General features: G+C 47.6%; 1 protein-coding gene across 2 annotated transcripts in view; it reads right to left on the reverse strand.

Moving 5' to 3' along the window:
• Positions 1–721: 721 nt before the first annotated feature.
• The window catches only part of ANP32A (acidic nuclear phosphoprotein 32 family member A), a gene marked incomplete at its 5' end in the record, with an annotated part of 37691 nt that continues 13282 nt past the window's right edge, over positions 722–25130 (reverse strand). For both annotated transcript variants that reach the window (XM_081050156.1, XM_081050157.1), the window contains 6 exons: positions 722–2204; positions 2466–2529; positions 4703–4800; positions 6259–6457; positions 8505–8627; positions 8865–9014. In XM_081050156.1, coding sequence (XP_080906282.1) covers positions 2143–2204; positions 2466–2529; positions 4703–4800; positions 6259–6457; positions 8505–8627; positions 8865–9014 — 696 coding nt within the window. In that variant the 3' untranslated portion in view covers positions 722–2142. The remainder of the gene's footprint in view (positions 2205–2465; positions 2530–4702; positions 4801–6258; positions 6458–8504; positions 8628–8864; positions 9015–25130) is intronic.

The raw sequence follows: 25130 nt of genomic DNA on the forward strand, positions 1-25130 counted from the left end.
TAAGCATCTGTACTAAGAAATCCACAAAAAATATAACAGAATGTCCACTGTTTTAGTAAGTTGGACATAAACCCAGACGTCTAATTACTTGGTTAGGATTAAGCATCAGAATAGTTAATAGACTACTACACATAGCCATTTAAGATATATATATATATATATATATATATATATATATATTTGTTTTAGATTTTATTGGGGAAGGGGAACGGGACTTGATTGGGGAACAGTGTGTACTTCCAGGACTTTTTTCCAGGTCAAGTTCTTGTCCTTTCAATCTTAGTTGTGGAGGGTGCTGTTCAGCTTCAAGTTGTCCTTTCAGTCTTAGTTGTAGAGGGCGCAGCTTAGCTCCAGGTCCAGTTGCCGTTACTAGTTGCAGGGAACGCAGCCCACCATCCCTTGCAGGACTCAAGGAATTGAACTGGCAACCTTGTGGTTGAGAGCCCACTGGCCCATGTGGGAATCGAACCGGCAGCCTTCGGAGTTAGGAGCATGGAGCTCTAACCATGAGCCACCAGGCCAGCCCAAGATACATGTTTTTGAAGACCCTTTAGAGGTAGAGAGAAATGATCACAGTAATGGTAAATAAAGAAGGAACTTGTTTCACACATTCCTGAGGTTTTCAGGCACGTGCGAGTATTCTTTTTACAGTCTGAACAAAGCAATACAATATATTCAGAATAAGGTCCCAAGGTTGGCGTAATGTTTTAGTGATTTTGTTGGTTTTTAAATAACTTTATATCTTTATCTCTTTACATCTTTTGGGTTTCCCGCCCTCCAAAATGAAGCTTTTAATGAAGACAGCACACCACTGAGTCTTGCTTGAGACCTGCAGTATCCACACATAGTATCAAGTTAAATCTCCGACAAGGAAAAAGCTATTTTATCAGGTAAGCCCCTGTCGGCTAGCAGGTTATCTGCAATGCATCCTGGAAAGATCAATGGTCTATTGGATTCAAAGAAGCCATCCCCCAAAAAATTGTATAAAAAGATTTATTGAAATTTATCAATGACAAACAGACATAAAACTGAAAGTTTGGCTCTTCTGAGGGGGAGGAGAAAAACCGGTGCACATGGTCTTTTGTACAGATGAAACACGGGCTAGGAAACAACACGGCACTTCTAAAGCAATCCAGAAGAGGGACATGAAAGCAAACCTGTACATTCACTAGGAATTTGCAGTCATTTCAGATTTCCACTAGGTAAGAAAATACATTTTGTGTTAGTTTTTCCGTGCTCGGGTGTATGAAAAAAAAACCCAGCCGACATGCAGCAATGTGTCCTGTGCTTAGGTTTGTAAAAATGGTCTAAGCACAGAAGTACACGTGGAAGAATTCTCTTGTCATTTTGTAAAACAAAGCGTTCTAATATCTTACAGAACAAGATAGGGCAGTTTTTAAAAAATATTTTAAAGAGGTTGACGTTTAAGTGTTTGCTTCTTCTCTTTTAATTACAATCACGAAATCTGTTTTACTCGTAACTCATAAGCCTGCTATTTTCAGTTCTCTGGGTCATAGCTTGTAAGAGTGACATCAGAGTCTTCTCTGTAGAGGAAAGCCCACCATTATCTGTGAAGAGGGGAAGGGAATGAGAGATGGGGACTGTCCCCCAACCAGTGCCAAATACGCCTTGAAGTTGCTATTTAAAACCAGGGCGTTGGATGCCTCGAGCAGGCCCAAGAAATGCAAGAATCACATGAACCAGAACAAGAGGTAAGATGTGGCTGGTTCCCAGCCCCTCCTGGGCTTTGGGAAACCAAACTGAGCCCAGCCACGGCCTTCCAACCAACTCAAGACACTCGGGAAATACCAGGAAATGTAAGAGACCTCGAAAGCATCCTCTTTGAGAGTAAGGAACAAATGCTCACTTGGTGTGTACTCAGCTATTGCATTTACAGGGACAAAAACAGACACACACAAAAAAAAAGTAGGGGAAAAAAAATAAAGAGTGGCAGTAAAAATAGTATTTTATTCCACCCCCTCCCACCCTCCCTCCCCCACAACCCCCAGTACACTTTTCCCTTCTCGTTCCCACAGCAACGTTACAATCAGAAAAAAATAAGTTTCGGGGGGCGGGATTTGGGGGGGTACGGGTAAAAACAGTCAAATCACAATAGGAATTTTTCAAAATAGGTTATTCCACTTAGTCATCGTCTTCTCCCTCATCTTCAGGTTCTCGTTTTCGCTTCTGACCCCTTTCTTCTTCTGCAAGAGTAAAGATAAGGCCCTTAGATTAAACATTGATCCCACCTCTAACTCAGCCCACCCACTGGAAAACCAGGGGACCATATATCTAGGGAGCTTTGCCATCCTGGCAAACTGAGGCAGGAGATCGGCAAAGCCCGGGAGGCACCTGAGGCGCCAGGTGGGCGTGGTCTGCCCACTGCCAGGTCCTCAGGGCCTATACGACCTGTCAACTGCAGGGGCCAGCCTGCCACCAGCTGAGAATAAAAAAGGCTGCCATACCACCAAGGTCTTCTTCATCTTCTTCATCGTCTACTTCCCCGTCATTATAACCTTCTTCATCCTCCTAGGGGAGAAGATGCACACCAGACATTAGGAATGCCCCCAGGCTAGGAACCTGCTGAGGAAGCCACTTTCCCTGACATTGACCTCAAAAAGGTAGGGATTGTCCCTAGCCTCTCAGAGCCCCACGCAAGGACCTACTACTATGTCAGGATAAATCTAAAGCAGAGGTTCTTTTGCATCAAGGGCCCCTTTAAGAATCTGCAGAAAGCTTTGATCCCCTTCCCTAGAAAATACCCCCATCACAGATAATATATGCAAATAATGTCAGTAGCATTATGGGTTGTACCCCCAGGTTAAGGACTCCTGATCTGAAGTCTCTATAACTCAGGCAGCTTTCCAATCTGCTGTTCTCTTAGGAGAACAAGCTTCTAAGCCAACTCTGTCAGGTAAAGTAGGCCATCCTTTCATCTGCCCTCAACCTAGTTTTGGCTTCAAGAGAAGACCCCAGTTTCGGTAAATCCAGATTCTGCGGTCAAGTTCAACCTCACCCTACCCAGCCCTTCACCATTTTCAAACTTGGATCGCTTGGAGGGGAGTGGAGGGGTAGATACATTCAAAGCGCCGTAAGGACATCGTCCCAGTTCCTTGAGATCCAGCAAGGCATGTGACTTCACTCTCAACACAGGACCTTTGCTTTATGCTGCTCCTGAAGTCACATGCTAGTTAAATCTGTGTATTTTGAACACTATTCCTAAAGCATCGGGCAGGCCCATTGCTTAAAAAGAACTTGGTGGCAGAATTCTATTTGTCAAGGGAAGTACCCTTTTAAAATGTCACCAAATAGTTCCTTATTCAGTCCATTTGCTGCGATCCTGGTGTGTGTGTGTAAGCTTGCCTTTACTGGAGGCTGGAAATCTGTAGATGGTCAATGAGATTACAAAAAAAAAAAAAAAAAAAGCAAAAACAAAAAGCCCAATTCTGCACACTGCAGCTCCTACAACAGGAAAAATAAGACAAAAAAAATCCTAGCCCACACAACTTACTGCTCTGTCCTAGGGGGATCTGTTTTCCTAAGTCTTTACTTTGAAAGTACTTACAATATTCTTGAGGCGAGCCTAGCAGCCTACACCTATGGAGAAGAGAAACTGCTGCAGACCGGGCAGGAACCTGGTCTCACCAGCTATCTCACCAGCTTCTTCTCCTCACCTGGACCTGTCTCTCCCAAGCCTGGGCTGGCCTGGCTGGGAGATTCTGCCCAAGTGGGTCTGTGAGACAGGCAGGAATCTACCCTCATGATCAAGAGACAGGAAATGGGGAGAAGGCAGGTGCTTTGTCCATGCTATTGTCATTTTAAACCTCTCCAGGTCTAACTTTTGCAATTATCAAGAGTGGATTTAGAATTCTGAACAAACTATGGAAAACGACTGCTGTAGAGAGACTCAGAACACCCAAACACAAAACCCAGCACACTGACAGAGCACGCTGGAGAAAGGCGTGAAAGCCTAAAATAGTAAATGGTCAAACACCCTTTGTCAGACACTGTCCTGAAGCATTTTACTTACAAATGAGCTTATCCTGTTCACAATCCAGTGAGTCGATCCCTATTTATAACCCAGTTGTAAAATATGCTTATTTCACAGATGAAGAAATAGGATCAGGAAGGCCAAGGACATTGTCCAGGGACACACAGCTAAATCTTTGTGCTACATATTATACAGAGCTTGTCAAAAAAGCCAGGAACCAGCCAAAATGTTAGAAAAATGGCACTACCCCACTGTGTGCAGGAGACCCTGGTCACTCTGACTTGAGATCCAGCAGTGTCTTCTACTACCCTCAGTTTAAAGCAGTCTTTGATTTTTCCCTACTATACTGTAAGTGCTCAGTGAATATCTGAATTAACATATGAATGCAAAAAGACAGAAAATGGGGATGTGGCTGCAGTAAGAACTAATTTTCACCCAGAAATGAAGGCCAGGCTTACCCCAGCAGGCGAGCCCCCTCCTTACCCGCTGCCAGAATCCCCTTACTCATTCCTAATACAACCTCCCAGGGCTCACTGGAAGTCTGGCTTCTCCAAAGCGGCCCAGTAAAAGGCCCTGAAATGGACTCATTTCCATAACCAGGGCTCGCGGGCTGCCAAAGGCTGGTCACTGCCACATTTAGCGGGACTGGCACAGAGCAGCTGGTAAGGAGGACACAGGGAGATGGTACCCTCCCCCAGCCCAGCTGCTTACCTCTTCCTCTCCGCTCACATCCTCTTCTTCACCTTCCTCCTCCTCTTCCTCGTCCTCTTCATCTTCCACTATCTGAGCATCCTCATCATATTCTTCCTCTGCGCAGTGAAAATGGGGACAAGAATGGAGCTGGTGGTGAGCCGACTCCTCCCTCACAGAGCACAGGCCGGCGCTGTGGTCCACAGTGTGGAGCCCATGACTCTCCCATCCCTGCTCAGGCCCCCGACCTGGACGCTCTAATGTGACTGAAGACATCCTAGGCTGACCTAAAACGTAAGCTCCCCAAAGTGGTCTGGAATACAAACCCTTCTCCCCAAGTTTTACAAAAATGAAAGATCTTTTGTGAAGGCTGAGACCACAGAGAAATTGTCGGATCAAAGGAACAAGTTACAGGGCCCAGGAAAGCTGAAGTCAATTTATTCAGAAAGAGCATCTAGTCAAATTCCTCACTTTAAAGGGGAGAAATCTGAGGCACGAAGTGGAGAAGTGACTTGTACAAGGTCACACATCAAATTAGTCTGGGCCTGGAAACCCTGTCTCAGGACTCTAGGCCGAGGCCCTTTGTGTCTCATCATAAGATGTGACAAGCTAAGGCAAACAAGGTATCTGACTATCTTGCAAAATACTTCCATCTAACAAGGAAACACAAAATCTTATGTCCGAATTAATTGAGCAAGTGTCTCCATTCCCAACTTTATTGTGGCCATGAAGACTGGCAGAAAAGCCGTATTGTGCTGACGGTGTGGAAAGGTAAGAAGGGGATAGGAGATGGTGCCCCTTTGTTTTTCCTCTTCCCTGCCTGCAGCCCAGGCTGCTCACCTGCACACAGCACTGCCAGGGAGCCTAATGGAGCTCCCGAGTCCACATCCCCTAAGTCCTGGCCTGTGGTCCATGGGCTACAACCACCAGGGGGCCCCACAACCTCTCCAGCTCCGGGACTGGACACCTAAATGGGGAAAGAGGGCCCCTCAGGCTATACCCCACTTTCCTCTATCCGCTCATCCCCTTCCTGGGAGTGTCTGAGTCTAGGGTCACAGCAGAGAGACACTGTAGAATCTCATTCCGGGGGGACTTTGGAAATGGGCAAAAACTGAAGTGAGGATTCAGCTAGATGGTTTGTAAGGAGTTACTATGTAGCTGGAGAGTCAGGAAGTTTCTCTGGGGCTCACACACTGTTCTTTCAGGGCAGTCAACCAATGAGACAGATTAGGGACAACGGTAAACAGAGTAGATAGCCCCCCTCTCCTCCATAGCTTTGGAGCACGGCTGTCGGCCAGCTAGCCCGCAGTGGCTGGGGGAGGCCTCCCGACACCCAGGCCCCCCCCATAGAGCGGGGAGGACATGGCCCTGCGCTGGCCCGCCCTCCGCCACCCACCGTCCTCAGAGGCCCGGCGCTGCTGCGCTGGCCGCCCAGAACCACCCACCATCCTCGTCCTCACCCCCCTATAGAACAGGCCCTGCGCTGGCCCGCCCACCGCCACCCACCATCCTCGTCCTCACCCCCCCACAGAACAGGCCCTGCGCTGGCCCGCCCGCCGCCACCAGCCACCACCCACCATCCTCGTCCTCCTCGTCCTCGTCCAGGCCCTCTACATAGCCCTCGGCGTCCGAGTCAGGGGCCTCCTTGTCATCCCGGTCGTAGCCATCAAGATATGTGAGTTGCGGGAGGAGCTTGAACACGTTTTCTCGGTAGTCATTCAGGTTGGTTACCTCACAATTGAAAAGGTCTAAGCTCTTGAGGTTTTCTAACTTTTTCTGCAAGCAGAAAAATGAAGCCAACAGTGAGCGATTTGCCGGAGGTGGGAAACAACCCAGGAAACAGGTGGGGATGAAGTGAGACAGTGCGAAGAGCTGAAGGCCACAGGTGGTAAAGAAACTCCGATGTGGCTCTGCTCAGCCACCATGTCCATCCAAATCTATCACCCCTGGCTGGGGGCGGGGGGCCCAGTTTCTTCATCTGGAAAATGGTCTCATCACTAAAGCCTCATCGAATGCCAACACTTCTACTCTGCAATTACAGCTTTTGTCTCAACAGTGACCAGCTTGAAATTAAGCTGGAGCTCTCTTGGTGCACGAAACCAAAGCTCTGCTGCCTGGCCCTGTGACTGGGGGCCAGTGGGGAACTAAAAAGGCACCATAAGCCAACAAACTAACTCCTGTGTATGATGATGATGATGATGATGATGGGAGTTAACATAGCACTATGTGTATTAACTCAGTTTGTCCTAAGAACCCCGATGAGGTAGGAATAATAATTACAGATGAGGAAGTAGAGGACAGAGAACTGGGGTTTGATCAGGCAGCCCAAATCCAGAACTGTGCGCTTACTCTGCAAAGCTGCCTAGCAAAAAGGACAAGAGAAAACAAACCGATGGAGGAGCCAGACTTTGTCCATGGTCCTTAACACACCTGCTTTGCCAAAGCTTCATCCCAGACAGCTTCTAGCTCTGTTATGCCCGTATGGAGGTTGGTGGCTGAGGAAACCGAGGCCCAGGAAGTGGAAGGGTCACACAGCTAGCAAGAAACACAGCTGCACCTGCTAATGGTGACTGAATCACCATGTTTTACATACTCAGTCCCTATATCTTGCCTCCCAAAACACACACATCAAAGATTTTTCCTTTTGTAATGAAATTACGAAATCAAGACTTTCAGGTATATCGAAACAGTTTTTGCTTTCCCCTTAGAAGATAAGTGGAAGACTTGAAAAGAAGTTCCTGGGAAGCATATTTTATTTAGTAGTGGATCCCAGGCCACAGATGGGCAGGTAAAGTTCGAGCTGGAGAAACCAAACACCAGCTTCCTCTTCTGTTACGGCTGGCCCACCAACCAGGCTCTCCTCAAGTGTCCTGGAGGGCAAAGAGGGATTTTTACACAAGAACCCTACAAACCCAAACTGAGGGATGATGCCCCAACCTCCACTCTATCGACCCAGAAAAGGGAAACGTGACAAACTTGGCAAAATATCCTCACGGCCTTTCCCTGATTCTATGATGTATGGCTTATGAAGTGATTCCTATATGTATATTTATAGTAAGTGTGTTTATTTTGTGTGGTAGTATTTCTATATTTCAAAAAAGCTATTACTGAATCCATGACACAACTTAGTTTATCTCCTTAAAAATCAAGACAATACAGTCATTCAGATCCTGCTTACGAGTCTGTAGAAATTGTTATTCTGACCATGACTTGCCCCTTTCTGGCTAGGAAGTCTATGAAGTCTGGGGCTGTGTTCAGCTCCATGAGGAAATCAGAGGAAGGCCTGCCCGAGGCTCCTGAACCACACAGCTCTCTGCCATCCCAGGGGTCCTATGTCAGAGCCAACCCATCTCCCACCCTTGTGAGCACCAACTCAGGCCAGGGACCCAAGCAGAAAACATGGTGGCTTCCTCCAGAGTCAGCTTAATTCCTGCATGGTTCCTCCCTGCCCAAAGAGGGACAAGGAGCCATGATGTAAGCCTGAGGAAACGACAGCTCTGGTTTCCAAAGTGGCACAGAAACTGCATGAGGAAAAGCACTAGAGCAGAAACTGAGACCAGGGTCCAACCCCCACCCCTCTCCCAACTGCCCAGTCTGGCTGTGTGACCTTGGCCAAGTTACTTAACTTCTCTAGGCCTCAGTTTCTTTATGGAAATAGTTGCTCAGACTCTACCTCATAGCACATAATGAAAGTTAAATAAAGTCAAAAAAGTAAGCTCAGTGGGAAAAAAAGGACATTATACAAATGCAAAAGTAGCATCCCCGATATCAATCCCTCCCACCTCCCGCCCTGTGGAAAGAGAGGAGGACCCAAATGACTCACCAGTGGCTCCATTGTGCTGAGGTCTTTAATTTTGTTGCCACTTAAATTTAGATGTGTGAGGTTCGGACACTTTTCTGCCAATACTTCCAGGCCCCCTGAGATTCTGTTATCGCTTAGTTCAAGCTAAACAAGGCAGGAAGAGAAAAAGTAGAAATAGCTCTTAAAATGAAGTCTCTGGGCTCAGTGCCGCCTGGCTCTCCACAGACAGGCGGGGAAGAGAAAGTCATCTTGGAATCTTTGGGCGTGTTGGTACAGGTATCTGGCTTCACCTTCAATTACGCTCCCTAAACACAAAGTAATGACCCTTCCCCTCCCACCTCCCCGCCTCCCTGCTTGTGCACGCTCCTGCACTCTATTTACCTTCTTAAGTTTGTTTAACTTTGGTAAGTCTGCGACTGAGGTGAGGCCTACGTTGATTGTACTTAAGAACTCCAGTTCTTCAAATTCATCTGTGAGGCCTTCGATTTTGCCTTCATTTGACCGACAGTTGTCCAGGACAAGTTCTTTCACCTGGAAAGGAAGGACTGCATAAATGGAGGCAAGGAATGGGGCTGAGGCAGGGGAAGGCTGTCAGGCTTCCTTGGAGGACAGGGCGACGGACCCAGGAAGCTGTCCATCATACACTAAAAACAGCACTTATTCCAGCACTTCTGGAGCGTCGCACTGCACACGCCCACCCTGGTCCTTCTGTGTGTGGGGGAGGGGAGGAGGGGGGAGCAGAGCTGCAGAACTAGGGGCCACTCTGGACAGGAGCCGTGGCTGAACTGGAGAAGACAAATTTAAGTCCCACTGTTGGCAAGATTGGTGGTCTCATTCCAACCCTGCTGTCACAATTTTCCAAACTCCATTAAAAAACACCCCAGCTCCCAACTCTAACATTATTAGGGGACCTCTAAGCCTCACCCCATGCTCATTATGGCCCCAGCCTGACCCCACAACCAAGGCTAGCTCCCTACTTCCCATGCTCAGCCCGGAGCTCCCTTCACCTCCACGACCTGTGACCCTCTCTCTTCCGGCTTGTTCTCACCGCTCTTGCTCTCGGCACCACAGTCAGAGCCTGCCCACTGGGCCTGGAATTTGTCACCATGGTCACTGCTCTGCCAGCCCCACGGTAGGGACAGCCAACCAGGGGCTCCTCCAACTCTATTCGCTAGACTAGCACTGTCCCACAGAACTTCCTGCAACGATGAGAACCTCTGCACTGTCCAAGAGAGGAGACGGGCGGGGGGTGGGGGTAACTGAGTTTTAAGTTCTATTTAGTCTTAATATAAGTGTAAAGAGACACACACGTGAGCTACCATATCAGATATCACAGCTCTAGACTTTGCCCTTCAGGGTCTTGAGTAGATGCGGAAGGAGAGAATGGAAAGCCACAACCCAGGATCCAGCCATAAAGAAATACTGAGCTCAGCAAAGTCCAAAAGTTGGTTTTTGGAGACACCTCTGTGGGCCTGTCTGCCCCTCGCCCAACTACATAGAGGCAGTTTCATCCTGTTAAGAGTCCTTAGATTCTCCTCTCTTCTCTTTTTACCCAAATTTGGGGCCCAAATCCTTTATTTCTAATGAAGTAGAAAAAAGTGATAAAAAGCTACCCTCTTATTAGGTTGTTAGAAGGTGAGATGTCAGGCTTCCGGTACAGATAGTAGGGAGACAGAAGAGTAATCACGTCTCGGGTCTGCAATGTCCCAGAAAGTCAGCCAGCGAGGCCACGGTGCGTGCTCCTCCAGACAGATGCCCACAGTTACTGTCCCCACACGGTCTGGCTGCTTCCTGGCCTCCCAGGGCTGGCAGGCACCTAAAAGGTGATCCCTCCTGGCTGCACCAGCTGCTTGACACAGCACCCGCTGCCCGCTCCCGGCAGCCTCCAGGAAACATGTACTACTGTTGCCTGGATATGCTGATCCCTGGGACTTCCACCCACAGGTTCTGAGTTCTCATCCGTGGGTCACATGGTACAGGCCTGTCCTTCTCCGCTGCAGTCCCACCTTGCCCAAAGGGTCATTCCCGCCCCTCATAGCCTTTTCTTCTCAGGGATAAGCAGACGGGCCTTCTAACCAGTCCCAGTCCAGCCTCCCCCCCACCCCCCGACAATTTGCCTCACTTCTTCCTGCAGGGCCCAGGATGACCAGCTTGCCAGTCCTCCAGCTGCCCCTCTTGTTTGGGCATCTCTGGGCCAAATGCCAGTCTGGTGGAACAGAACCCACAGCAGGCCTGCTGCGCCCTTCAGTCCACCCTTACCAGCGGACAGACCAGGGAGCTTGGAGCACATCTGGGACACAGCATCTGCGTCACGTAGCTGCCCTGCTTTCTTCCTTCCTAGTGGAGAGGCACACAGCTCGGCCCAGAACACTGGCAATTTGCAAGGAGGGGCAAAGACAGGCGGAGCAGCTCTCTCTCAGAGCTAGGAAGTTCTGGGCCTGGGCACTGGCGCCAAGGCCCACCTTTCCTTGGGCCTTTCCTACTCTCTCAGTCCCCAGGAGAGGCCAGATGTCCAGGTCAAGTCACCTTCTCAAGGTCAGTGGCAAGAGTGCCTGGGAATAAATCCTGTGAGGCCTCCTGCCCTTGGGCAGGAAATCAGTGTAGAGCCAGGAAGCCAGGCCTCAGGGGAGCAGAGCAGACCGAAGGAGATCAACTGTACTGGGGGAGAGGGGACCACCTCCTTTGTCGCAGTAAACGCCAAGAGTCACAAGGCCCACAGTCTTCTTTAGTTACTCATTTCCTTGGAAGGTCCTGGGAATTCTTTAAGCTCCACCAAAGAAAGATAAATATAAGGGATTCCAATCCACCCTCAATGAATTCAGACATGCGGTTTTTCTAGCTGGGTCAAGGGCTTCTCCTCCTATGCCATTAGCCAAGGAGAAGGCCCCGCAGATGGGGGGAGGCAGTGCTGGGGAGTCAAGGGAATTCCTCGGCCTCTTTCCCGGAGAGGCGCAATGCTGCCCAGGAATCCTACAGATTCCAGTCCCAGCAGCACACCAGGCTGGTGGCCATTCCTCTGGGGGCACTGTGCCAGTCAATGGCACTACTGTTTTCATCAACAGTCACGGGATCTTTCCTGAGCCCTCAGCAGGTACAGGTGCTTCATCAGCACTGGCTCGTGTAACCCTCCCAATCGCTCCATGGGGCATCCTCCCATCTTACAGCCACTTCAGAACCACCCGCCTATCGGAAAGTGCCAGTCGGTCATGGTGGTGTCTACTGGGCGGATGTTGGCTCCCGATGGTTTCTCTGATGTTCCCCAATGTAGGGCACAGGCTCTCCCAGACCCCCCAGCTCAATCCAACAAGCTGCCCTGATGATTCCCGTTCCCTTTTAGCCCCCTTCTAACCGTTCCCCCAGTAGTGCGGGGACCACCCTGGTTATAATTCCTCGCTCACCAAAACACAAAAGCCAACCCCACCCATACTCAGAGGAGGCTGCAGTCAGGGAACACAGATCTGGAGAGGGGCTGGGACCCCGCTCTCCCCACAGAGCAAGAGGCTGTTTCCAAATCATTGGAAAGGGAAGCCTGTGGTATCTGGAGGGCGATGGCGGGTTATACGGCCGGTCTGGGGGACCTCCAGTGTTTCTGCATTTCCCTCCTGGTGGGGGTTTTTCAGCACAGTTTGGGGTGAGATCAAAGAGGATTGGAGAGGCCCAGGCTTAGCTCCCAAGGTTGCTGACGTAACTAAAAAGCCAAAACCACAATGGGGGAAACCTACTGCTTCTTTGTGGGGTGATGTGGCACTTTGGGGATGGCAGGTAGGCTGCTTGTGAAGTGTCTGAAATACGCCAAACAGGAAAAAACAAAACATCAGCCCAACAGCCAACCTGTGGAACTCATTCTGCCCACCCCCTGCCTCCGCCCGCCTCCACCAAGGGCCATACTTTCTGAGAGCTCCAGGACAGGTTCCAGTGTTTCAAAACCTCTACCATGCCCTAGTGTTCCTTAAATCACTCTGAACTGCAGCAATTCCAACCCACTTCCTCCCACCTCTACTCAGTGGCCATACTCTAAATCCTTCCATGTGAAGAGAACATCCCTTTGACATTCCTGGTGTGTTCTACTTAAAAAAAAAAGAAAAAAATTTAAGGCCCATTTCCCAAAGCCAAATCCTGGGTGTGAGCTAAGCGTAAAGTTAAAATTAAACTGAAAATTTGTACTTTGGGTTTAGACTCTCTCCCAATCCCACTGGCTATTTAAAAATATCCGAATGTGGTTTCCCTCTAGTCCAACAATTGGGATGACAGTCTTGTATCAGGAGCTCTCCAAACACCCCAACGGCAAATGCAAACCTACAGAGGATCGTGTGCTTCATGTCTCGAGTGTCGATACCCAGAGAAGCCTGAATATTCACACTCGGCCCCAAAGAAATGTGTGTGGGGCAGCACTGAGACGTTCCCGAGAAATCAGACTGCTCTGCTCTGGCATTTCCTTAAAAACTTATCCCCAAAGCAAAGTTGTAGCAGTTATTTCTTACGAATGGGAGCTGAAATGTCTAAGATACACACAAACACATTATTCTAAGGAACAACCGTTGCTTGTTTCAAAATTGTGAAATCGTGTCTTTACAGATAGCTCCAATTTGACCATTCCTCTCTATTCCCAACATGGCAGTCCTGTTCACAGGACGAAGTCACTCTAAACCTGTTTCTGACTCCCACGGGGATCTCTGTGACAGTGGGGCTGTGGACCACTGGGAATAGGCCTCGAGCTGCTGGCTAAATGACCCAGACTCTATCCCCGAGGTCTTAGCTCTGCCTCCCTCTGCAGAAAGGGGATGATGATATCTGTTTAACCTATAAAGTGCAACCTGCAGCCTAGAAAACATTCCTGGCTTCCTGCAAGTGGGGGAGGGGAGGGAGAATTGAAGTTCCTAAGACCTGAAGAGGCCTCCATTCCCTCCAATCTCATCGCTCCCTACCTCTCAGCCTTGCACTACAAATCCAGTTCAAGCCCCCCTCCCCAGGAGGCCTTCCGTACACCCAGCTCTGACATCCCAGGGCAGCAAGGGCAGCTGCCGCATGAATCATTTAATCGTGTAATAAGCATCCGATCCTCCTAGAGGTCAGGGACTGTCCTTCGCCATAATCAGCCTAGCAGGGAGCAGACACCAGAGCAACTGCTTAACAAATGTCCTGTTTATTGTGCCAGGCACAACACTAGGTGCCGGGCCTACAGAGTGAGTCAAAATTACAGTGTAATGGGTCCGATACAAGTTGAATGAACCCTATATTTTACAAACAATAACAGCAACGTTTTTCGGTGTGTCTTGTGTCCCAGAGACGAGCATGAGCACCTAGGAGGCAGGCCAATTGTGCACACGCCTCTTGTCGTGACCTAGTGCTCTGTCCGGAAGAAAGCCCTCTCTCCACACGGGGTGCTCTTGTGACATTGCTCACCGAGGCAAATGCTGAGGGGACACAGAGGGGATGGCGAGCAGGAGGTGTGGTGGCCGGCTAGGACACAGACGGCTGGTAAACAACTACAGTCCAGTGTGCCAGGTAGTAGGCCTGAGTTTGGGACAGAGTTTTCATTTTTCAAATGCCTCCACTCCAGAGAAGATGGGCATACTAAAGGCAGACAAGAAGGACCCAGAAAGACCAAGAAAGGGGACACACTATATCAAAGTTAGGACTAGCCGTATAATTTGTAGAGTGCAGTACAAAATTAAAATGTGCTATACCCTTGTTCAAACATTGTTAAGAATTCCAAGACAGTGACAGGAGTACATTAAACCCAAGAGCAGAGCCCTTCTAACCACGGGACACAGGTCACACGCCTGTGAAGCTGGTCCTAATTTCAATGGATAGTTTGGGCCTCAAACGGAGCCCTCCAAAGGCCAGAACCAGAGAGAAGGAAGCCTGAGTGAGAACTGCTCGTCATTTTTCCAGCACTTCCTGAGGCAACGTGAAGAGACAGACAGAAGGCAGGCTCTGGAGTCAGACAGACCTGGCTCAAGTCCACATTCTTCACTTGCTGGTTCATCTCACCGCTCTTGAGCTTCTGTTTCCTCCAATAACAACAGTGCCCATTACCTAGTGTTGGATTAAATGAAAGAATGTTCCCAGCTTGGAAAGCCACTTACCTTCTCCTTGATCCATAGTCAGCTTTACTGCTGTGTCCACTGTCACGGCACAGTGGGAACAAAGGCAGGCCATCAATCTGAGTCCCCTGAGCTGTGCAAGGCTTCCTTGTGGAATATACGAGGCTTCCCCACATTTTGGAGAACTCAGATGGTGTGCTCGAAATACAGTCCTCTTGATTTTACACCCATACCTTGTTTTGGATAAAATGCTAACCTTGAGCCTTGATTTTCTTTTTCTCACTAAGCAAGAATTCAACAAATATTTGTAGTTTTGGTTTTAACCTTGTCAGTTTTCAGGTTCAGTTTTCAGGTTCTAGCCTTGCACAGAAAAGACTCAAATCAAATTGACCCCGTGTTATTTTTTGGTGCTCATGGGTTTTAAATAGGTCAGCTTTTAAATGGGCCATCCCCTGTTGCAGATTTCTAGCTAGAAGGCCAGACTGTTTGAGACACCAAGGCAGGGGGGAAATGGACTTCTTCCTAAAGGTGTTCAATTAGAGTGATAAATGCTTGTGATTTTGTCATTTTAACCATAAAATCTAGTTTTGCTTAACAGTGTGGCAAAACCTGCAAAAATCAGTGAAGTTCCATGGGGAAAAGTCAGGCTCTGGGAGAAAAGCCGGACATTTCGAAAGCTAGGAAGACCTTCAGAATCATGTAGGTCAGTGGCTACCTGACCATAACCCACAGCAGAAAATACATTTACACCCTACGTCAGGGCACACAGGTTTTTGTGTACGTATAGGCATATACACTGCAACAAAACGTACCCTGTTACAATTATTTTCTATTACAGTAAAAACAAATTTTTAAACATGATCCAGTTTGCAAAACGCTAGTCTAATTTAGCCCTTTTTCCAGAGGAAGACCCAAGGTCCAGAGGTGGCCTAGAGCCCGGGAACTGTGAGCTGGGGGATTCTTCTGCCACAGTGTCTACTCCACACTGCTGCTCTGATCAGAAACCAGTCCCCAATGGAAGACGTGGAGTCATCCATGTAGCTTTCAGTTTCTGCTAACAGGAGGCTATTCTGCAGACTCAATGGTAGTAGCTAGACTCAGGTCTCCATATCTTTTAAAGATCTTTTAAAATCTTAACTAAGGGTCAGAGTCCCACATTACTTTAAAAAAAAAATCTCTCCAAGAAAAAGGCATCTGAGTGTCTGGATTTTGTTTATTTCCTACAATAGAGCTCTGGAGGCTCGGGTGTGAGCACATGGCCACGGGAAGTCGGTGACGCCATCCTTATTATTTTAGGGAACCATGGATCGCGGAGGGCTGCAGCAGCGGTAATTAAGCTGTCGGCAGGCCTGGGTAATAGGCTAAGTGCCCGCTGGGGGAGGGCCCACATTAACATAAACGCTGGGACTGGTTCCTGCGCTGCCTGGAACCAGCTTCCCACCTCCTTCCGCTCCAGCGGGGAGAACTTGCTTTTTGCCTAAGACAGGGGAGCCGGTTCCACTGCAGAAGCTTCCTCCAGTCTGGGTGTAGGACCTGGGCTTTGGGCTTGTCCAATGGGCCTGTTTTGCTAGTGAACCCTAGCAAGGCTGGGGCCCCTCCCTGCTGTTATGCCTTTGCTTTACCCCCCTTAAACTTCATTCCTCCCTTCCAGCCAGTCTATTTCACTTCAAGGACTTGTCAATTCCACCTACAGGAAGCCTTCCCCGATTGCACAGCCTTGCCTAGTTTAAGAGCATGTGAAGGAAAAGTATTCTCCAAGTAGCAGATAATAGGCCCAGAGCCTCTGCTGTCTGGGAGTCAGGAAATGGGGAACAGTTCAGAGAGGAAGAGATGAGGCTTTTGGAACTGGTGGATGACACGATCAAGTGAAAAATCTAGCAGGCTGCAACTTCTAACTGGTTGTCCTTTTCAACCTTCAGTAGATGCTGGGAGGTCTGAAGACACAGGAGTTGGAGCAGTCCAGTGAAGACATTGGTCCCAGTAGGTGGTGTGTGAATGGTGACCAGGAGGAGGAGAGGGGGAGAAGCAGAGGTGCAGTGCAAAGGGTGCTCATCAGGCAGTCTGATGACCTGGACGCTAGTAACCATTCGCCACTAACTTGCTGTGTCCTGAGGGAAGTCATGTCCCCTCTCCTGGGCTTCTGTCAGTCCCCTAATCCATACACTGAACAATATAGCCTGAGCACAGAGATGTGATTCCTTCTGGTTCCAAAATTCTGTGGTCCACACACTTTTAATCCCACCCAAACTCAGTCACTCTTCCCCAAAGTAGGTGGGAGATTTCATGGGCCAAAGAATTCCAGGATTCATCACTGAGGAATACCAGAAAGGAAATCCAGAGTACCAGGCAATTATCCCGATAATTACTAAATGTAAAAATCAATCATGTAGTCTCTTAAAATAAAGTAAGATCACGAAAACAGACCCCAGAGGTCTGGGGTGTTGGGTTCCGAATGTGGGAGTTTGGTATTGTCCCATGTGATGCCTGCCATCTCACAGGGTGGCATGGGGGCAGGCACCTCAACTCACAGGGTCCTATTCCTTGCTCAACAACTCTGCAATTCATCAAAAACCTGCACTGTCCACCATGATCTCATTAAAGAGACACAGCACTGGCCCCACGCAACAGAAAAGTCATGAGGAAGCTGAAGAGGAAGGCCTAGAGAGAAGAGGGGGTAAATCCTGGTCAATCTTTCTAAAATGCTCCTTTGATCATATCACGTCATGTCCCATCGCTCTGTGTCCCAAAGCCTTTAATGGCCATGAGGATCAAGTACAAATCCAGAGGAGTTCCAGCCCCCCAAGCATCAGTGCTCCCTGACCAAACCCCGTGACTCCTCCCAAGGCAGCCTGTCCCCACCTCACCCCTCTGCCAGCCTTCCTGGTCTGCAGGAAACACCTGGCATTTCTTCCCCATGTTACAGTTTACAAAGTGCTTCCCCAGGCCATACCTACACCTCAATTGACTCTGCCTGCAGACAGCTGGAATTCTACCCATTCTATCCCTCCCAGGGAATCTATCCCCGTCTACCAAGGCCCTCTGAGAGCTGAGGTGCGGCCACAGGACATCTGCAGTCTTTCCTTCTGCTGTCTCTCCTCCAAACAGCCTTGCTAAGGTCTGGTCTGAGGTCTTAGTGTCCCCCTGGTACTCTGCCCAGAGGGCCTGGCTTTCCATAAACTCGGGTCACTCAAGCTCTGCATTATCATCTACATTCTAAAAGACTAACTCCTTATTTATTCATTTTCTGAAATGAAGCACCCCACTAACTCCACTCTTGGGCAGATCAACAAAAATATACAAAAATGGCTTCCAGGGCTGTCGTCCCAGGTGACTAATACAGTCGATATTGGCTCCTGAAATCAGATTCAAGGATTTAATCCTGGGTGGGCTGGGACCACTTTTGGACAGCTGGGGCTGTCTGCTGTGGAAACCCCACCAGAATCCTTGGGTCAGCAGGGTCTGAAAAAGGGGGCACAGCCCAGGGTCTCTGCTGTGGGTGTGATGTGGACCTTGACAGCTACCCACTCTCTGTTGGTCCCTGAGTAGAAGAACACCCTGCAAAACAGAAAGCTAATTCCCTTCCTCAGTTTTACTACTCAGAGATCCATGAACTAGCAATTCAAAGCCTCTGCCCAACCTACCAGCAAAGCCCATCTAAGACTACACAATTCACACTAAGAAGCCGAGAAAGTTTCTACAGCCCTAGGATGGGCCACTACCCTACCTCCAATTGGCTTTTAAAAAATGCTTTGGAGAATTACCCCACCCATCATTGCCACCTCCAGGGAACCAATGGATCCAATCCAGCTTCTTGGGCAACTGAACCAATCCAGTGACTCACCCAAGGTCACATAGGATCAAACCTTTGGCCAGTCTCAATTCGCTTAACTTAGGGCCCACATCCCAAAGTCACAGGCCTCTCCAAGGAACTTCTTGAAGCCAGAGGAAGGAGAGGAGGAAAAAGAAAACAGCTGTTAGGAAAAGAGCCCCTGGCCTGAACCTGGCCCATCTCCCTCCCTCCCTGCCTCCGCACTCAGGCCAGGAGGGCTGGAGTGCACAAGTGGCAGGAAAGGCTAAGTGGTCTCGGGGACAAAACTCTCAACCTTGGCCTCCTTCTCTGCCATCTCTACCCAAGATGACAACAGCATTGGCAGTGACAGAGCAGAGTAAACACCACTGCACTGAAGCCCTAGTGTCTGTCCAACCACGAATCGGAAACCAATTTGGGCAGAAATAGGAACCAATCATACAGAAGAAGCTAATGCTGGGGGCTGAAAGTTTCTTCTGCCCAAGGCCACTACACAAAGCAGCCAAGGGTCACACATAAGAAGCAATTTAACATGTTCTTTCTCCCTCAGAGAAATTCAACACATACAACTTGCCTAAGTCTGTAAATTAAATGCTTATGGTAAAAGTACTGGGGATGGGAGTACATGAAAAGCTAAGTAAATGTTAGTTCCATATGTCTACTACGTGTAAGGGGGAAAAACGGGGAGCAATGAGAGAAAGGAAGGAATGGGGAACCAAGGGGCTGCTGGAAGGAAGGAGAGGAGAGAAGGATGGAACACTGAAGGGAGAGGGAGAAACAGGCAGACCTGAGAAAAAGACACAGGAAGTCAAAAAGAGAGAAGAAAGGAGGAACTTACAGGGTTTATACGCAGAGGTGTTGCTTTACTTCCAGAGTTCCACCCTCTTCACCTGTATTTTGGTGACAGAACTTTACCTGTGTATATTTTCTGTTTTGTTTTGGGTTTTTAAATAGAGGTTGAGTTCACTGTTGTCCACAGATCTACAGCTGCTTTAATCTCAAAATGCTGAAACACAAAAACCTTACAACATTTCTAATTCTCGCCGAGTCAGGGAGGGACTAGACAACTAGAGAGGATCTGAGAAAGAACCTAATGATGTCAGTCCTCACGAAAGCTTGTGAAGGAGCTCCCTGCCAAGGTGGGCAGCAGACAAGGCCATCCTGGGCTGTGTGGACAGAAAACAAGTGGGATGGACCAAGGTTCCTCGGTCAGCCTCTCAAAGCACTCTGCTCCAAAGGACCAAACCTCAAATTCCAAGCCTCAAAGCAGAAAAAAAACTTGAGAAAGGCAACCAGGTGGGAAGGCTTCTGAAAACTATGACGCTAGAAGAACAAGTGAAGGACTCGAGACGTTTGGGCTGGAGAGTGGGGAGACTCATGACAGCTACCTTTCTCCCACTATCTGAAGGAGTGCCAGATGCAAATAGGAGTACATTGATTCTGTGTTCTCCGGTGGTTCAAGAAGCAAGATCAGTGTGCAGGAATTACACAGAGGCAGTTTTCGGCCCAATATTAAAACATAAGAGGGTCTTTAAATCATTATGGCTGTCTCACAAAAGAACAGGTTGCTCTGGAAAAAAAAAACACACACCCAAAAAACAAACCAGTGAGCTCCCTCCCTGTCCCTGTAAGCACACAAATTGGAGGCTGCTAAGTGACTATTTGCAAAGAACTTTACACACAAGCAGTGCTGGACGATTGAAGGAATAATACTTCAGCAAAGAGATGAACCTTGAGTCTTTTTTTCTCTTACCGTGCCATGATTTGATTCTTTCCTCTTTAAAGGAGCGTTATTTACTTAGGCCACAAGCTTGATCTATCATTCAACAATATTTAGAGTATCTGTTAGACGCTGGACACCCATGCTAGGCATTAAACATACAGCAGTAAACAACACTGGGTGCCTGGCCTCACGGGTTTACATTCTAGTGCGAGAGTGAAATAACAAACCAATAAATGTATATACCTGCATATAATAAACATAAATGCTACACAGAAAAAGGAGGGAGAACAAATGGCAATCTCCACAAAGGACATTATTTTAGCAAGGGTGGCCAGGGAAGGCCTATCCAACCTGAGCTTTCAGTGGGTAGTTGAAGCCAAGTGAAGACCGAAGGAATAATCTTCCAGGCAGAGGGAACGACCAGGGTAAAGACCCTGAGTAGGGAGTGTGCTTGGCCCTTCTGGGGAATAGCCAAGGCGACACGTGGTGGCAACAGTTTGTGGAAGAAGGGAAGAAAAGAAGTGGTAGCACGAGAATTCGGTGGGGAGAAGGCAGCTGTCAGTCAAGCCTAACTGCTGGTATGGTGATGGGTTGCACAGGCAGTGGAATCAGCATTGTTTGGACCACAGCAAAGGGGGTAAGATCCAAGACGTGCCCTTAAGCCTGAGATTTCCTTTGCCCTTCTTTAAAGGAAAAAGAGATTTATTCAGGACTGTGCTCACCCAATGTTTCCAGGTAGAAACACACTATTCTATGGCAGAATATGTTGATTATGAGAGTTTGGGTGCATGAGAAGTAATCAGAAAATCTGGTTTGGTTCTGGGCTTTACCAGTTAGGAACTGTACGTATGGCTTTGGGTAAGACTTCACTGAGACTCAGCTTCCTCGTCCGCAAAATGGGGAGAAGAATCCCTACTGAGCCCAGTCTCCATGGGACCAGAGGAGGTAAAGTGCTGTCCCAGAGGAGATGAGGGATTAATTTTACAAGGAAGTTTCTTCCTCAAGACTTTGTACCCCAGAGAGCAGAGACGAGGTGTTATGGCAGCTCTGACTCCCTCACACTAACTTGCACATAGCTCTCAATAAATGTTTGCTGAACTGAAAAGCATTAAAAATAACCCGGGAAAACAATCTACCATTTTTTTTCCTCCTATGAAATTGCAGCATTTTGTCAGAATGCTCCAGAACAGACTCTCTTCATTGTAATCCTTCACTGTGGGGGAAGAACCAACTGAGTCACATCAGGGCAGGGTGTTCAGAGGATAAACTCCCAGAATGAGGACAGGAACAAGGCCCGGCACTCTGCAGAGGGCCCCCTGCTCTCTGTGCCACCCCAGCCTTTCTCCAGCAGCCTGAGCTGATCTGGGCCCAGGCCACCATGGAAGGGACTACAGACCATCCTAGGACATGGTCAGGGTCTCCTGGAAAAGCCTACAAAAGACAGAGATACACAATCTGTACAACATCTCATTTCAGGTGAAGGGCCGTGAATAATCCAGTTGCCTCAATGCACAGGCAGGGAGAATGAAGCCCAGATAAGTACAATAGCTGGGCCAAAGTCACTTCTGTTATTTAGAAAAAAAATGTTTTAAAAAGTTAACACATTTATTCTCATGGTTTCAAAACCAGAAAGTATAAGATAAACAGTTAATTCTCCTTCCCATGCTGTCCAGTTAACCATTCCACTAGGGTTTGTTCACACATATAAAAACAAATTCAGAATCTTAGTTTTCTCCTTTTTACCCAAACTAACATATTATGTACTGATGTTTGCCTTGCCTCTTTTTCCTGGAGTTCATGTAATACTGTACACAAAAACTATCCTTGTTTCTCATTTGAATTGTGTTCCATTGTGTGGATGTGCCATCATGTTTCTCAACCAGTTCCATATTGGTTAGTTGGGTTGCTTCCAATATTTTCCTATAATAATTCTGCAATATAGATAAGCTAGAATCAGATCCCACTTCTGACCTATAAGGGCAGCAATCATAGAGCCTACAATCTAAGGGGCTCACTACTCTACCCATTTGGGCAAGTTATTTCACCTCCATTCATTCAATAAATGCTACTGCGAACCCACCCAGGGCACTGGGGACCCAGTGAAAAAAGTATCCTTTCCTCCTGCCCCCAGTGTCCAGTCTGGCAGGGACAAGCAGAAGGGACGACGACAACACATGGAGGCAATTGAGTTTGCCTTGAATACCATCTGACTCCCTGTCTGGAAATGGTGACCGACCATACCTGCACCTTAGGGAGTTCTCAAAGATCAAAAAAGTCATGTTTGCCAAGCACCTCGCTTGATGCAAGGCTCACAGCAGATGTTCACTAAGGGGTAAGCCTAACTCCTATCCCACAAGGGGTCTTGCTGGTGGCAAGGGCAGCGAGGTGTTCCAGGGAAAACACAGCATCGCCCTGTGTCTGCTCCGCAATAGCCACTTCTTTTCTCACACAAGGTTAGAATACATTGCTGCTGGTTTTGCGGCAGCACCTAAGCCCCTAAATATGTCTTAGCTTACTTTTATTGGAAAACAATGTGGCCTTCTCCCACCCCCAGACCCTCTTTAGTGTCCCTGAGGCACCGTGGGCCTGCTCGTCTGTGTGCACAAGCCCTCGTGTACGAAGCGTGTCAGAGCCGAAAAGGAAACCCAGACACATTCATTAAGACTCTGGCACAGAAAGGCAAGGGCAGGCACAGGAAAGTTGATTTCACTGGGATTTCCGACAGTGTAAAATGATCATTTAAAGGGGAAAAAAAATCCAAAGGAGAAAAATCAATGAACCTCACAACTATTTTGTTTACTTTAATGTGTTCTACTTTACAATAAAACATTTTTTAAAAATCAGAAATTTTGGCATCATCTGTATCACTTTCCTAGGGAAACAAGTGCAGCAGATTTTATGATAGAGAAAAGAAATGGAAGTCAGGAGTCTAGAGTATTTCCATATTATCAGCAGTCCTAAAGTGGCTGGAAGGAGGCAGAAGGTCAAAGATTCGAGGTTTTGTGCATACCGTGTTTCCCTGAAAATAAGACCTCGCCAGATCATCAGCTCTAATGTGTCTTTTGGAGCAAAAATTAATATAAGACCCAGTCTTATTTTACTGTAAGACCCGGTCTTATATATAACATAATAATATATAATGTAATATAATGTAATGTAATATAATGTAATATAATATAATATAATATAATATAATATAATATAATATAATATAATATCTGGGTCTTATGTTAACGTTTGCTCCAAAAGACGCATTAGAGCTGATGGTCTGGTTAGATCTTATTTTCGGGGAAACATGGTAGCTCTGAAGTCAACGACACAGCTTTGCACCCACGCAAGCTCCTCAGTAGTATTTGACCTTGAGCTAATTACTTAACTAGCTTTCTGAGCCTCAGTTCCCCTATCTGTTAAAGTGGGAATAACCCCATTCATTTTGTAGTATTTCAGTATGGACTGAATAAGAATAGAGTGTCTGGCACATAGACACTCAACGGTTAAAAATAAACAAAACATAGAAAAGATACTTTTTCTCAATATTTGATGAAAATCTAGTGCCTTCCCTTCAGAAGCTCAAAGTAGAAGAGGGGGCATCAAAGTATCCAGCCCCCCGTAATACGGAAAAGCCAGTTCCCTAACAGGCTAATTAATAAACTCTTACTTCACCAGAAGCTCCTTTAAAATTCATGCAGGATGCTCACTTCTAGATGAAAACTATCAGCCAATTACGGCTCATTCTTGTCCTTGGAGAGTTATGTCAGAATTGGATTCTACCTGACTTAACTGTGGGCTTCTCCCCTTCAAGTAAGCCCTGGGGGCCCTCTGATCCTGACTCACCATCTTTGGTCACAGGCATCAGTAGGGGTCCCTAGCCCACCTCAAGGCCCCTGGACCCTCAAACTAGGTGGGAGGCCCTGAAAGGTCCAGATGGAAACCAAAGTTGTAATGGGAGCTCTCTAAGAAACTGCCATTTCAGAAAGACCAATGGAAATCCCAGTGTGACAGATGGTAAGAAGAGCCTGTGGTTACCAAAATTGGGCCATATCTCTGCCTAGGCAGGAAGAAGACCAACTCTAGGTGGTTAGCTCTTGCCCGGAGGGCTGACTGGCGGTTACAGATGTGTTTAACATTTCTGCCCCCTACCCCCAACACACCTAGCCATAAACGAGAAAAATAAATCTATTATTAATAAATGCAATCTGGAAGTATAAATTTTTCAAAGCATGAGTCTCAAGAGGATAATAAAAGACATTCCAGGATGAAAAGGCAGAGGATCATCTGTCCAGGGGAAATGCCTAAGGTTGTGAGCAGAGCAATGGCCAATTATATTTTGTCCCTCTTTTCTATCATTACATCTTTTCTACTAATCACCTCATGAATTTGCATCTTAACCTCGCTGGGCCTCCACTTGCTCATCAGCAGATGATTCCTAGGTACTTCCAGACAGCTCTCTAAGGTTCTGGCTTATGGGGGCCAGAAGTCCAGTGTAGGTCACTTGAGTTTCTGCTCAAATGCCACCTCCTCAGAGAGGCCTTCCTGGATCACCCACCTCCTTTAACACAGCTTTATTTGTCTTCATGGGGCCTATCACACCAGTGGTCACGTCTCTGCTTGGTTTACTGACCATCTCCCTCAATGAAATGGTAGCCTGATGTGGGCAGTACAGATGACGTGCTCATCTAGTGGAATGCTGTGTGCAGAGTGCAGAGGACAGAACCGGGCATTCAATCAATACAGGCTTATCTCGGAGATATCGTGGGTTTGATTCCAGACCACCGCAATAAAGCAGATATTGCAATCAAGTGAGTCACACGAATTTTTTGGTTTCCCAGTGTGTATAAAAGTTATGTTTACACTATACCGTAGCCTATTAAGCGTGCAATACCATTATGTCTCAGAAAAACGTACATACCTTAATTAAAATATACTCTTGCTAAAAAATGCTAACCATCCCCTATGCTAAAAAATACTAACCTTCATCTGAGCCTGTTGGAAAAATGGCACCGATAAAATTGTTCTACACAGGGTTGCCACAAACCTTCAATTTGTAAGAAGCGCAGTATCTGCAAAGC

This window comes from Rhinolophus hipposideros (genome assembly GCF_964194185.1).
Source record: "Rhinolophus hipposideros genome assembly, chromosome: 5".
NCBI classification, from domain to species: domain Eukaryota; kingdom Metazoa; phylum Chordata; class Mammalia; order Chiroptera; family Rhinolophidae; genus Rhinolophus; species Rhinolophus hipposideros.